Below are 12,554 nucleotides of genomic sequence, written 5' to 3'. Positions count from 1 at the left end.
TATTTCTATAATGGAGTCTACGATGACTGATTTAGCAAAGCCACAGGGCACACAATTTCCTCCAAACTTAAGAAGGGAAACATGCCCATGAGCTACTTCTCACATCTCCAGTATTCAGACAAAACGGGAGATAATAGTGTAACAGATCTACTTTGATACAACCAACAGTATCAGTTTTCCAAGCATTACAACTGTGAGACTCGAAAAAGCTGCAGGGCTAAGTATTTAGAGAGTACCTAACATATAGTTGCATAGAAAATGTCAGTTTCCTTTAATCCAACATATCCAGTGTCTCCCAGACCCATGCTAAGCTCACCTGATCTAGAGAGTGTCCATCTTTCCACCTCAGGTTGTGTTGGGTCTCTAAGGAGGTAAACAGAAGACCGTTCCTTGACTTGGAGGCACTTGATTGCAGTGGCAACATAGATGAAAAACTGAACAGGGACCCAAGGCATGATGGGATATGTTATAGAAAGTGTGTATGTTTGCAGATTACAGCAGCTCATTTGAGATTACTTTGTTCTCAAGGACTGGTGAGCTCTGTTTTTGGGGTTGATGGTTGTCAAGATCTAAGTGTTCTATGATCAGAGCTATGGAGAGCCATATCTATTCCTACCTATGCTCAGTCTTTTAGTCAGTTTCTTCCTCCTAAGCAGACAGTTGAGTGTAGATGGAAGTTTCTGTCTTGCCTGGTGTCATTGCCATTCAGTCCCAACAAAACACAGAGACTTATATTAACTATAAACTGGTTGGCCTATTAGTTCAGGATTATTATTAACTAGCTCTTACAACTTAAATTAACATATAATTCTTATCTATGTTTAGCCACATGGCTTGGTACCTTACTCAGTGAGGCATTCTCATCTTGTTTTCTCTCTGTCTGGCTGGTGACTGCAGACTGAATCATCTCTCTGACTCTTTCCTTCTCCCAGCATTCAGTTCTGTCTTCCCCTCCTACCTAAGTTCTGCCCTATCAATAGGCCAAGGCAGTTTCTTTAGTCATTAACCAAGAAAAGCAACATATAGTGGGAACTCCCACATCACCGAACCTTTCCTCTTCCCAGAATTCTCCTAGTCTGGTCACCCCATCTATACTTCCTGCCTGGCTACTGGCCAATCAGCATTTTATTAAACCAAAACAAGGGACAAATCTTTACAGGGAACAAGAGCATTATCCCACAGCAATTTAGCTTTGAGCTCAGAAGCCAAACTGTTTGGGCTTGAATCTTGGCATTGCTGCTAATATCAGTGTGGTAATTTGTTCATCTTTGGGCTTTCAGTTCTTCATCTTTAAAATGATCTTAATAATAGTACTCTGCTTCATAGGTTGTTGTGAGGGTTAAATAACCCAATATATGTAGAACTGAACAACTGGAGTTATAATTGCTGTTAATATTAGTCTCTAAAAGAATGCAAAGTAATAAATCTAGTCTCATGGTCATTTTATTTGCTTATTTTAAACCTTCTCCCTTAGATTGTGATCAAGCTATACATTAAAAAAAAAAAAGGCCAGGTACCTGGGAGGCAGAGACAGGCAGTTCTCTTATGAGTTTGAGGTCAACCTAGGCTACAGAGTGAGCCCCAGGCCAGGCAAAGCTACCAGTGAGTTTCCCTCCCTCCCCCGTCTCTCACACAGATACAAAATAAATAAATAAGTAAATACAATCCCAAGAATGATTGTTGCCAGCCCCCTTCTGGAAACAATGGTTTATCACCCAAGTATGGACCTAATAAACGCATGTTAGCTGCCTTACCGCCATTGGAAAGCTTTGAAGGTCTCAAGTTAGGCTTGAGATTAGTGAAAACCTGCTCTGTACCAGGAAAGTGGAGAAGAGTAAAACCTGATAAGGCAACAATGCCTGATGGATGGAGTAACTGATCCTTTAAGTCAGTCAAAGTTAATGCGTGCCGAGATGAGGGTCTAGAAGCCAAACACGATTTCCCATCTATTTTAAGATTCATGCCAAGCTTCTTTAGACAGAAATCAAGCCTTTTAAGGAAGGTGAGGCGAACACACCTCGTGGGCTGGTTAAGGGGATGCTCAGCAGGTGCTGAGTCTCACTCTGACGGTGGCTACGGGATTGTGTGAACTCAAGTGGCAATACTGGCTCTCTCAAGAAGGAAAGATGCTATCTCCCGCCAGGGAGCTAGATGACTATGGCACCACATGAAACAAGAAACCGCAACAGCCACCCTCAGCCCAGCCCAGCCCAATATATTCAGATTAGACAAGGGCCATCTTTTTCTTTCCTGGGGGCACCCTTCTAGATCTTCCTCAAGTACCTGAAGCAGAAATGAATTGCAAGTCAAGAGGGCGGTTGCATCATTAAGAAGTGGGGCGAGCAGGTGGAGGAGAAAAATTTATACTCAAAGAAGAGAAAACCCATGTATTTCTTGGGGGAGGGGTCAGGAGAGTTAGGGATTTGGCTCGCCGATGAGGCAATCTAGGAACGGAGAAGGTCTCAGTTCCTTTCCAAATCTTTAGCATTTGACAGATGCCAATCACACAACCCTGTACCCAGGCGGTACCAAGTAAACCCTGCATCTTTTAGTGAAAGAGTCTCGAAGAGAAAGCAGTAGGTGTGTCTAAAGTTCCCGCATGAATGTGTCTGGTGAGGACGAAGCAGGTCTGGGTCCACTGAGAGCCATGGATTGGGGGTGCAACCTTAGAGTGGACCGTGTTCTGGTCCCTAAATCACCCCCCCCCCCGCCGCCCCAGAATTGGGCCTCCGGCAGTTCCTTTTCCGACTCGTGGGTTTCCCAGGAGTTCTCGTCGTAGTCGGGGGAGGGAAGGCACCAGCTTTGCTTCCTTCAGCACCGGGGTTCCGTTTGGCTCCCTGCTGGCACCATGTTTCCCCCACCCGCTGCCTTCGGTACCTCTGCTCCCGTGACGTCGAGAAATTCCCAAGTACAACTAGGGGCGAGGCAGTTAAGCCGCGTCCTTCAGGTGTCAATCCGGACCCGTGCGAACCACAATTCCCAGAGTGCCTCGGTTCACGAGGCCAAGTCTGATAAAATAACTCCAGAGAGTGGGACATGCAGGTGGGAAACTAGTCTCTGGTGTCTTTACCGAATATGTTTAAATACTCGAAACCCCACTTCTGCACCACTCCACTACCATCTTCAGGCCTCGGAAGACCGCGTCCGAAGGTGCGCCCGCTCCCGGGGCATTTTGGGAATTGTAGTCCAGATGCCAGGTTGCACCGAACTACCTTTCCCAGGGTGCGCAGCGGCCGGGCAATAGCAACGTTCTCTTCCAAGTATCTCTGTCCCGAGATCCCCTCCTCTGGCCCCTTTCTTGACATCGACTTCTTTCGGTCTGTGGCTATAGCTGGTTTCCCAGAGGCTGCCCTGAGCAGTGGTAGCGCTGCCCTGAGAGGCACTTCCGGTGGCAGGTCACTTCCGGGTGTGTGTTCGGAGCCGACGGGCGCGCGCGCGGGGGAGGGGCGGCATCAGCAAGGCGCTCGGGGATCAGCTGGCGGGCGGGCGCCTGAGCGGCCCCGGCTCTGCGGCAGCGCCGCCTCCTCCGCGTCTCAGGCCGGCGGCCGTGGCCATGTCGCGGGGCTGGTAGCTGGGCTCGGCGCTGAGCCGCCTCTAGTGGGTGTTTGGGGTCCGGGGCGGGGGTCCGGGCTGGGGGCCGGTGCGTTTCCAGGGCTTTCCCGAAGAAAATGCACGCAGCGTTTCCTCTGGATGACGGCCTTTGCTTCCCCTAGGACCCGGCAGTTGGGCTCTGGAGTGTGTTACTGATTCATCCTCTCTGCCTCTGTCATCGCAGGTTTAAACTTAAACGATCGCTCTCCGAGGAGGAGGGGACCCGTCGCGCGATTGACAGTGTATTCCTGCAGGCGCCGTCCCTCAGCCCCCACCCCACGGCCGGATTCCCGTGGCTCTGCTCCGGGCTGAAACCCGAGAAGAAATCTTTCGATTTCTTTTCTTTACAACAAATACTAACCGAGAAACCATCGGCATTTTGCCTTGGCGTTTCCTATCGGAAAGATGAAGAAGTTTTTCGACTCCAGGCGGGAGCAGGGCAGCTCTGGCCTGGGCTCAGGCTCCAGCGGAGGAGGGGGCAGCAGCTCAGGCCTGGGCAGTGGCTACATCGGAAGGGTCTTTGGCATCGGGCGGCAGCAGGTCACTGTGGACGAAGTGCTGGCGGAAGGTACGTTGGAAACCAGTGCGCGGTGAATTAAATTCATGTGCTGATGTGGCAAGACTCTGGTTTCTAGTTGTATGAATGGGTTTTGACCAACTGACCCTCCCTTCCCCCTGCACTTTCCCTGCGAGTCATTGTCCTTGAGAGATTTCAAACTCAGACTGAGAATTGACAGGGTTTGGGGGCAGTATTGCCCAAATTGTTTACCTCAGTGGCCTTTTATTTTAGTTGGGGATGGGGGGAGCGCGGAGAAACCTCCTCCTTTGACTGAATTATGCGGATCAGATTAGAAAACGTATGTGTGAAGTATAAGTGACATCAAATGCCTGGTGGTGGGCTCTTGCCATTTCCCTGAAACTTTAAATTCTGATGTGGAGGCTGAAGGGTGGGGATGGGGAGATCTTAAGAAGAGAGAGGGGTTTCTTCTCCCCAACTTTCCCATTTCTCTGAGTAAGTATCCAAAGAGGATTTTTCTGGTGATGGAAATGCATTTTTTTTGGTTCTTTGACCAGACATGTTTCTTCACCCAACTGAAATCAGGTCCCCAGGATGTAGCTAAGATAAAAATCATAAGAAGTGAATGAGATTGTTTTGAACTCAGTTGCCTAGGCCTCCTTTCTCCTGTTTTCGTTTCTATTTAAGAACTACTTAAGGGTGGCTGTGGTTTAGTTTTCTTGCTGTTCAGATCTTTGTGTCGATTCTCTTGGTGTGTGTTCATTTGTGTATCTGTACTCATGCCCCAGGCTTTAGGGAAATGTTTTGAGTGTTCCTCTGCTAACCTTAACCTCGACCTTCATAATTATGCCAGACCGATACTTTTCACAGCTCATTGCCTACTTAGAGTGCTTTTATTTTTAATAAAAGCAGCGATTTCCTTGGCATGAAGCAATTCAAACTAATTGGATAGGGCCAGCCTGCTGTAGGTTGTGTTACAGACTGCCAGGGGTTGGGTATGGGGGAGGTCTCAGTGAAGGCAACATGGTGGTAGGGTATAGTTTATTAGCTGGGGAAGTGGATGAAAGCTAAGAGGCCCCTTTGCAAAGGAGGCTTTTGCAAGCTGAGCCTGAAGCAAGGATCCCTACCTGGGCCTAGGAAATGCCTGTCATGGTGAGTGTTGTGGGGTGGTGGACGGGCGGCTGGGGAGGGAGAAGCTGTGTTTGACTCAGTTTGTGTAAGCACTGGATTTGGTGAGGCCCAGTTTCTGAGAATAGGATTGAAGCCCTTACTTAAAGAGTCCAATTTTAAAGAGATATCTGGTAATGAATTTCCTTTTGAAATGACTGCTTTTTTATTCTTAGTACTGCTTCAACTGGACTTAATCTGGGCCTGAGTCACCATCCTTTCTGGACCCTTCTTTGAGGACTCTGGTGCAGGGTGGGAGATGCTTCTGTGTCTGCTGCCAGATCTGTACCTTGGAATATGAGCTGACTCTTTTATCCCATAGCTAAAGTCCTTGACTGCAGTGGGTGGAGTGTGTGAGAGAGCAGGAGGATGAGGGCCACAGAGCTCTTCCCCTCCTCTCTGCTGGCCTCAGCACCCAGGAGCATTTTTTTCCAGCTAGGGTGTTGTCTCATCATGTGTTACCCTAAGCATTGCCTATTCTCTGAGTCTTGGAAGAGTGATGGGAAAGAGAAAACACAAAACTGGTCTTTGTTTTCTGTGCTGCTTGGAATTCATCCTGAGAACTGTATATTGTGCATTATGATATTTTAAAAAGTAGAACTTAGGGCTTGCAACTGTGCATTCATTCATTTATTTGTTCAACCAACAGTTAACAAAGTGCCAAAGATGTGGCAGGTTGTGTCTTGGACTCTGGGGACGTGATGCTAAACTAGATGCCAGAGTTTCAGAGATGTTTTAAGAAATGGGAAATGGTGATATGATTAGTGTCACTATGAAAGTAAACTAGGGTGCAATAGCTGCAGATCTTGTCCTTAGGGCCCCTTAGTGTTAGGGAGCCAAGAACTGTTTTATGGAATGAGCCAGTATGGTGACAACATGGGCCGAGGCTGTGCGTGAGAGTAGCATTTAAAATTTGGTCTGGCAAATTCTTTGTCTATGATTGAACTTGAATTATGTGTGGCCTTTGAAGTATGTGAATTTGTAGGAGTCAGTATTTATGTAATACCTACTGAGGTCAAAGACACTACTAAGTTTTGAAGGGGGTGAAGGGTCTAAACTCTGAAGTATGATGCCTGCCTTTATTTTAATTAGCTGATAAATTTTCTTAAGGTGCTGTGGATCATGCTGGCCTTCTGTGCCCCTGAGCTACATCCCCAGCCCTGATAACTGCTTTTAGGGAGCTGCCAGTCAATGTAGGAGGAAAAGAAATACATTTGCACGTATAGTAGTGTGTGTATGGGCACTGATTGCATAGTCAGACAGATTTAGGTTCAATATTTGGATCTGCTTTATTTTTAAAAATTTTTTACAGTGCATGTGTGTGTGTGCGCGTGTGTATGTGTGCATATGCAACCGCATGCATGCTGCAGTCAGAGGACAACTTTCAGGAGTTGGTTCTTTCCTTCCACCGTATGAACCTGAGGACCAAACTTAGGTCTTCAGGCTTGGTAGCAGATGCCTTTACCCTTTGAGCCATCTCACCATTTCCTGGATCTTTTTTTTTTTTTTAATTTATTATTATTATTATTGGTGTGTGTGTGTGTGTGTGTGAGAGAGAGAGAGAGAGAGAGAGAGAGAGAGAGAGAGAGAGAGAGAGTAAGTAGAAGTCAGAGGGCAACATTATTATGTTAGTTCTCTCCTATCAGTACCTGGGTTCTGGGGCTAGAACTCACATTGTCAGGCTTTTGTGGCAGGTGTCTTTACTGGTTGAAACATTTTTGTTGGCCCTCTGAATCCTTTGTTTCCTCCCTCCCTCCCTCCCTCCCTCCCTCCCTCCCTCCCTCCCTCCCTCCCTCCCTCTTTCCCTTCCTCCATTCTTTCCTCCCTCCCTCCCTCCCTCCTTTCCTCCCTCCCTCTGTCCTTCCTTCCTTCCTTCCTTCCTTCCTTCCTTCCTTCCTTCCTTCCTTCCTTCCTTCCTTCCTTCCTTCCTTCCTTCCTTCCTTTCCCACTTATACAACTTAGGTCATGCTATTCCACAGGAGAGTGTATTAGAAATGAAGATCTCACACCTCACTCTGTAGACTGTGGGTATGGGACTTTAATAAGTTCCAGAGAGATGCTGATGTAAGCTAAAGTCTGAGTTCACTGCCCTGTGGTGGTATTGAGGACTTAGTGTGATAGTATATATAAAGAATTTATCACTTCTAAAGTGATAAATTCAATAAGTGGTAGCTATAGTTAAATATAAACAGTGTATTTATAGTTAAAGGTGAATGGAGAGCAAAGTGAAAACTAGCCTGGCTAGCCTCCCCTTTTGTGTTTGGGCTGAATCAGATGTTCTTTCCAGTATTGTTTGGGTAGCAGTGCCTCTTCCCTAGTCCTCTGAGTCCTCAAGGCTCTGACCTGTCTGCCAGTCCCAGCCTGGTTGCTCAAGGATAATGAGTTATAAGCCAATTCCCTAAGCAGTGGCCCAGGCAGTGTACGGTGGTGACAGTGGGAGTTTTCAAACACAGACCTGATCACCACCACATCCTGTTCACAATTTCCTTTTCCCCAGTCTGGGTATTAGTAAGGGACTGTGAATCAGGTGCTAGAGAAGAGGAGAATGCTGGACCGCCATCTCCAGTAGCAGTCTTTCTAGACTGGCTCTCTAACTAGTCCTGCAGGCACTTGGTTGTCTGGAGGAAGGTGAGCCTCTCCGTCATGAATTAAAGGGATATGGGTATCTCTAGGCCAAGTGATTTCTTAGTACTAGAGGATGCCTGAATGAGATGATAAACCCTGCTGAGTTTAGACTTGTGATGGCAAGGGAAGATTTGGCTTAAGCTTCTAGAATGAGCTCCTTGGGAAGATTAGCGCAGTGCCTAGGAGCAGTACTTTTGTCATACTTCCTGGCTGTATAAAGCCTTTATCAAAACTCTAAACAGTAAGCAAATACTGAATGCTTGTTGTGCCCAAGGCAGCATTCCAGAGCTGTATCAGTTCTGTAGAAGGTAGACTAGGAGGCCTCACAGAATGTTCTCACCTGCACAAAAAGAAGCCAGGTCTGGGCCTGGTGAGAACTCAGACTATCAGGAGGCTTCCCTAATTCCCCCTATCTGCAGAGCAAGGAAGAAAGACTTGAAAACTGTGTGCCCACATATAGCACACAGCTCTAAATGTCTCAGTAGTACATATGTGCACTCACCTGGTGAGCCATTTATTTGTGCTTTTCTGTGGCAGGCACTGCGTTAGATTCCAGAAGAAAGCTTGATGGGTCATGGACTGAGACCAGCAGATAATAAATAATCCTGGAATAAGTGTCCTGTTGTTCAGCGATGATAGGGAGAAAAGATGATTTGAACAGGAATGGCAGCTACCCAGCAAGTGTACCAGCCATGTTCCCCAGGGCCTCCTAGCCAGAAGGAATGACGTGCGCAAAAATGTGGAGTGGTGAAATGCAAGATGAGTCTCAGGAATACTGACCGGTGTGATGTCACTGGTACAAGTTTCCCTTCCAGGTTCAAGGAGAGGAAGTAAGGGTGTGTGTGTTTGGAGGTGGATAGAATGAGATTCTTGTATATTTGTTCCCCAGTATATATTTTGTTGTGTTTACTGCTCACTTTATTCAGTGGCTCTGTGCTCTTCAAAGAACTACTAAACAGCTACAAGTATGTACTTACTCCTTTACTGTGCCCTAGCTCTGTGCTAAAGAACAGAAGGGTGTCTCAGAAGTGTCATAAGAGGCAAGAAGTCAAGCAGAAGCAGGTGTGTGTGTAGGTGTGTGTGTGTGTTGCACGTGTTATCAGTGTTAGAGAAGAGTGCACAGGGCAGCTAAAATGTTTGACTAGAGCAGAAGAGAAAGGGAAGAAATGGTTCATGGGGACCCTTGAGCTCCAAGCCGAGAGATTAGTCAGATGCTCCTGAGTCCCTCCCTTGGTGCAGATACCACTTTGATCCTTCCTACTTCAGATGACTCTGCCTGCTGGGAAGTCTGGGTTTTTTACAGGCAATGCAGATTTTCAGGGGGTGGTTTGTGAATGGTGTCTTCCTGGTTTTGGGCATGATGATGGTTATAGCTTTGCTAAATATAGCCAAATTAAGAATTCAGAAATGAAGTCCAGAGTATGCGGTCGCTATGGTCAGAGCTCTCCTTTGGTCTGTCTGACAAAATCAAGCTTGTTTGATGAGAGATGCAGTGAGAACTCGTGGGTTCCAAGTGGGAGATGATGTGGGGGGCTTCTGCTGTATGTGGTTTGGTAGCCAAGTCGGTGGGCAACTTAATAACATTGAAACAATTGAAAATGTATTTTAGCTTGTGGTCTTTGAAAGTTAACACTTTAGAAAAGGGACTAGGACTAACGTCCACCTCTGTGTGGTACTCTTGGAAGAACAGGTGCCTTCTGAGTCTGCTTGTGAGGCAGTCTAGCCAGTGAAGTAGCAAGCGCTTGCTATAGTCTATTGATGGAGGAAGGTCATTGGTTAATTAATAAAAAAAAAAAAACTGCTTGGCCTCATAGGTTAGAACATAGGTGGGTGGAATAAACAGAACAGAATGCTGGGAGGAAGAGAAAGTGAGCTCAGATGCCATGCAGCTGCTCCCTAGGGCAGACGCGATGAAGCAAGCTGCCAGGTCAGACATGCTGAATCTTTCCTGGTAAGACTGGTGCTACACAGATTATTAGAGATGGGTTGATTGGGATATGAGAATTAGCCAGTAAGGGCTAGAGCTAATGGGCCAAGCAGTGTTTAAAAGAATACAGTTTGTGTGTTGTTATTTTGGGGCATAAGCTAGCCAGGCGGCCGGGAGCTGGAACGCAGCCCGCAGCTTCCTCAACAGTCTATGGTGTGACCTGGGATGGAACTTGTTCACCTCCTGCTTACCCAGTGAGTGCTGCTGAGTAGATGCTGTGTGCCAGGTGTCTGCCTTCAGGAACTCACAGTTCTGTGAGTTCGAGATGTGGGAGAGATTGCTCTACCTGTTGAGATGGAGCCTGGGAAAGGTGAAGGCTTCAGGCCTGGCAGAGTAGTTGTCTTGTGTGGGGTGAGCAACCAGGGAAAGCCAAACAGTGACATTTAAATTATGTCTTGAAAAGTGAGAACTTATTGCCAGATGGACAAGATCAGGAAAACATTGTAGGCAGAGGGGCTAACATGGCCAAAGCTGTATGTTTGGAGACCGAGGTAGTAATCTAATTGTGGCCTACGCCTGTGCTGTCAACTAAAGTAGCCTCAAAAGATAGCTGTTTAAATTATCCAAAATTAAACAAAATAACAGTTTAATACTTCAGACACACCAGTTAAATCTAGTTACTGAAGACCACCTGTGACTAGTGCTTACAGTTTTAGACGGGTCAATATAAGTGTAGTTTCTCATCACAGAAAGTCCTGTTGGGTGGTGCAGGTGTAGGTGGGCAGTCCCTAAACTATGGAGAGAATAGCACTATTACATTAAAGCATGCCAGCCCCTCGTCTGTGGGACTCGTGTGGGAGTCATGCTCATGTCCTGCTTTTGTTATTTGCTAATATCTGAAAGTGTGGTGTATGCTTAAGGTGAGATTCATCATCATCGCAGTGTTTATAAATCCAGTTTTTAAATGATAGCAAGATTTTGGTGAATTATTTTTATAAGCCATGGTTGTTCCATTTTGTGATGTACTCGATAAAAAGTATATCAGAGAAACATGACAGGCCATTCTTGTTTGCACTGTCTTTAATCCAAGGTTTCCTTCCAGAAATCTTGTTAAGCCTCTTTGTTTTATGAGGGTTATTAATTCACTTAAAACAATGTGATTAGTAAATCCACTTACCCAAACCCACATGAAACATAGTATCTCCCAGATACTATGGGTGAAAAGCTGCCATCACTAGCCTTTTGGTGTGAGACACGGAAGTGAATGGGATCACTGTTTCAGGCATTAGTCATTAAATACTAATAAAGATAAAAATCTTAGTTTTTCTGGGTTTTGTTTGGTTCCTTTTTGTTTTAGACAGTCTCTTGTAGTCAAGGTTGCCTATGAGCTTGTTAAGTAGCTCAGGATGACCCAGGATCACCCTGCTCACTTTCTCAGTGCTGGGCTCATGGAGAGTGACTGGACTACCGTGCCCAGGACTTTTTCTTTGTTTTTCTTCCATTTTGAATTGAGGTAAAAGCACACCTTGCAGGCTGGACGTTGTCTCACATCTTTGACCTCAGCACTGGGAGGCAGAGACAAGCAGATCTCTGTGAGTTTTTGGTCAGCCTGGTCCACAAAGTGAGTTCTAGGCAACCAGACCCTGTCTCAAATAACAAAACAAAACAAATTTAAAAAGTATACCTAGAAAATTCTGCCCACATTACTATTTGAGTGTACAGTTGGATGGTGTTTGCTGCCTTCATAAATTGTAGGCACCACTCCATCTTCCTTCTTAGTGCTTTCATCTTGTAAAACTGAAATTGTGTACCCACTAGCCTAGCTCCCTTTCTCTCCTCTCCTCTCTGGTAGCCTCTGCTTTACTTTCTGTCTCTATTACTTTTAACAAATACTTTTAAGTACCCCTACTGGAATTGTAGATTGTTTGCCTTTTTGTGACTGGCTTATTCACTTAGCATGATATCTTCAAGGTTCATCTATGTTGTAGCTTATTCTTTATTTTTTAAGGCTCAATAATATTCTATTGTGCATACATTTTACATTTACTTGCTTGTTTGTTGATGGGCTAGTGAATTACTTCCACCTTTTAGCTATAGTGAATAGTATTATGAACATGGATATGGAAATTTTTCTCTAAAACTGCATTGAATTATTTTGGGGTATATACCAAATTACTGGGGCATATGGGAATTTTTTAAAAATATTTTTATTTTAGCATGGGGTTATGCATGCATCACAGTACATATAGGGAAGTCAGAGGCCAACAAGTGGGAGTTCTTCTTTTTCTACCACATGGTATCCAGGGATTAAACTCAGGTTGTCAGGCTTGGTGGCAAGCATCTTTACCTGCTGAGTCGTCCTTTTGGGCCTCTGGTGATTCTTTTATTAATTCTTTGAGGAATTACATGCTATCAACATCTTAGTTAACTCCTTTGATAGGTTTTATCTTAAATATTTATTTTTATTTTATTTATGTGTATGTATGTGTTTGAACCTATGCCGAATGTGGGGTGCCCATGGGAATCCAGAAGAGTTCACTAGATCCATTAGAGCAATAGTTATTAGGCAGCTGTGAGCCATCTGACATGGGTGCTGGGAACCAAACTCTGGTCCTCTGCAAGGCAAGCATTAACTGCTGAGCTATCTCTCCAGCCCCAGCATTTTGTTTTTCTTTTTTGAGTTGAAGTCTCATGTAGCCCAGGCTGGCCTTGGGTGTAGTTGAGAAT

General features: G+C 45.6%; 1 protein-coding gene across 3 annotated transcripts in view; it reads left to right on the top strand.

The window, feature by feature from the left end:
- The first annotated feature begins 3,432 nt into the window (after nt 1-3,432).
- The window catches only part of Aak1 (AP2 associated kinase 1), a 153,580-nt gene continuing 144,458 nt past the window's right edge, over nt 3,433-12,554 (top strand). For 2 of the 3 annotated variants that reach the window (XM_057783080.1, XM_057783071.1), the window contains exons 1-2: nt 3,433-3,597; nt 3,776-4,159. In XM_057783080.1, the coding sequence (XP_057639063.1) occupies nt 3,997-4,159 (163 nt within the window). In that variant the 5' untranslated portion in view covers nt 3,433-3,597; nt 3,776-3,996. The remainder of the gene's footprint in view (nt 3,598-3,775; nt 4,160-12,554) is intronic. The other variant, XM_057783088.1, reaches the window with a different exon arrangement.

The sequence above is a fragment of the Chionomys nivalis genome, chromosome 1, assembly GCF_950005125.1.
Source record: "Chionomys nivalis chromosome 1, mChiNiv1.1, whole genome shotgun sequence".
NCBI lineage: Eukaryota > Metazoa > Chordata > Mammalia > Rodentia > Cricetidae > Chionomys > Chionomys nivalis.
The sequence above is the reverse complement of the archived record's forward strand: the minus strand, read 5'-3'. Positions and strand labels throughout refer to the sequence as shown.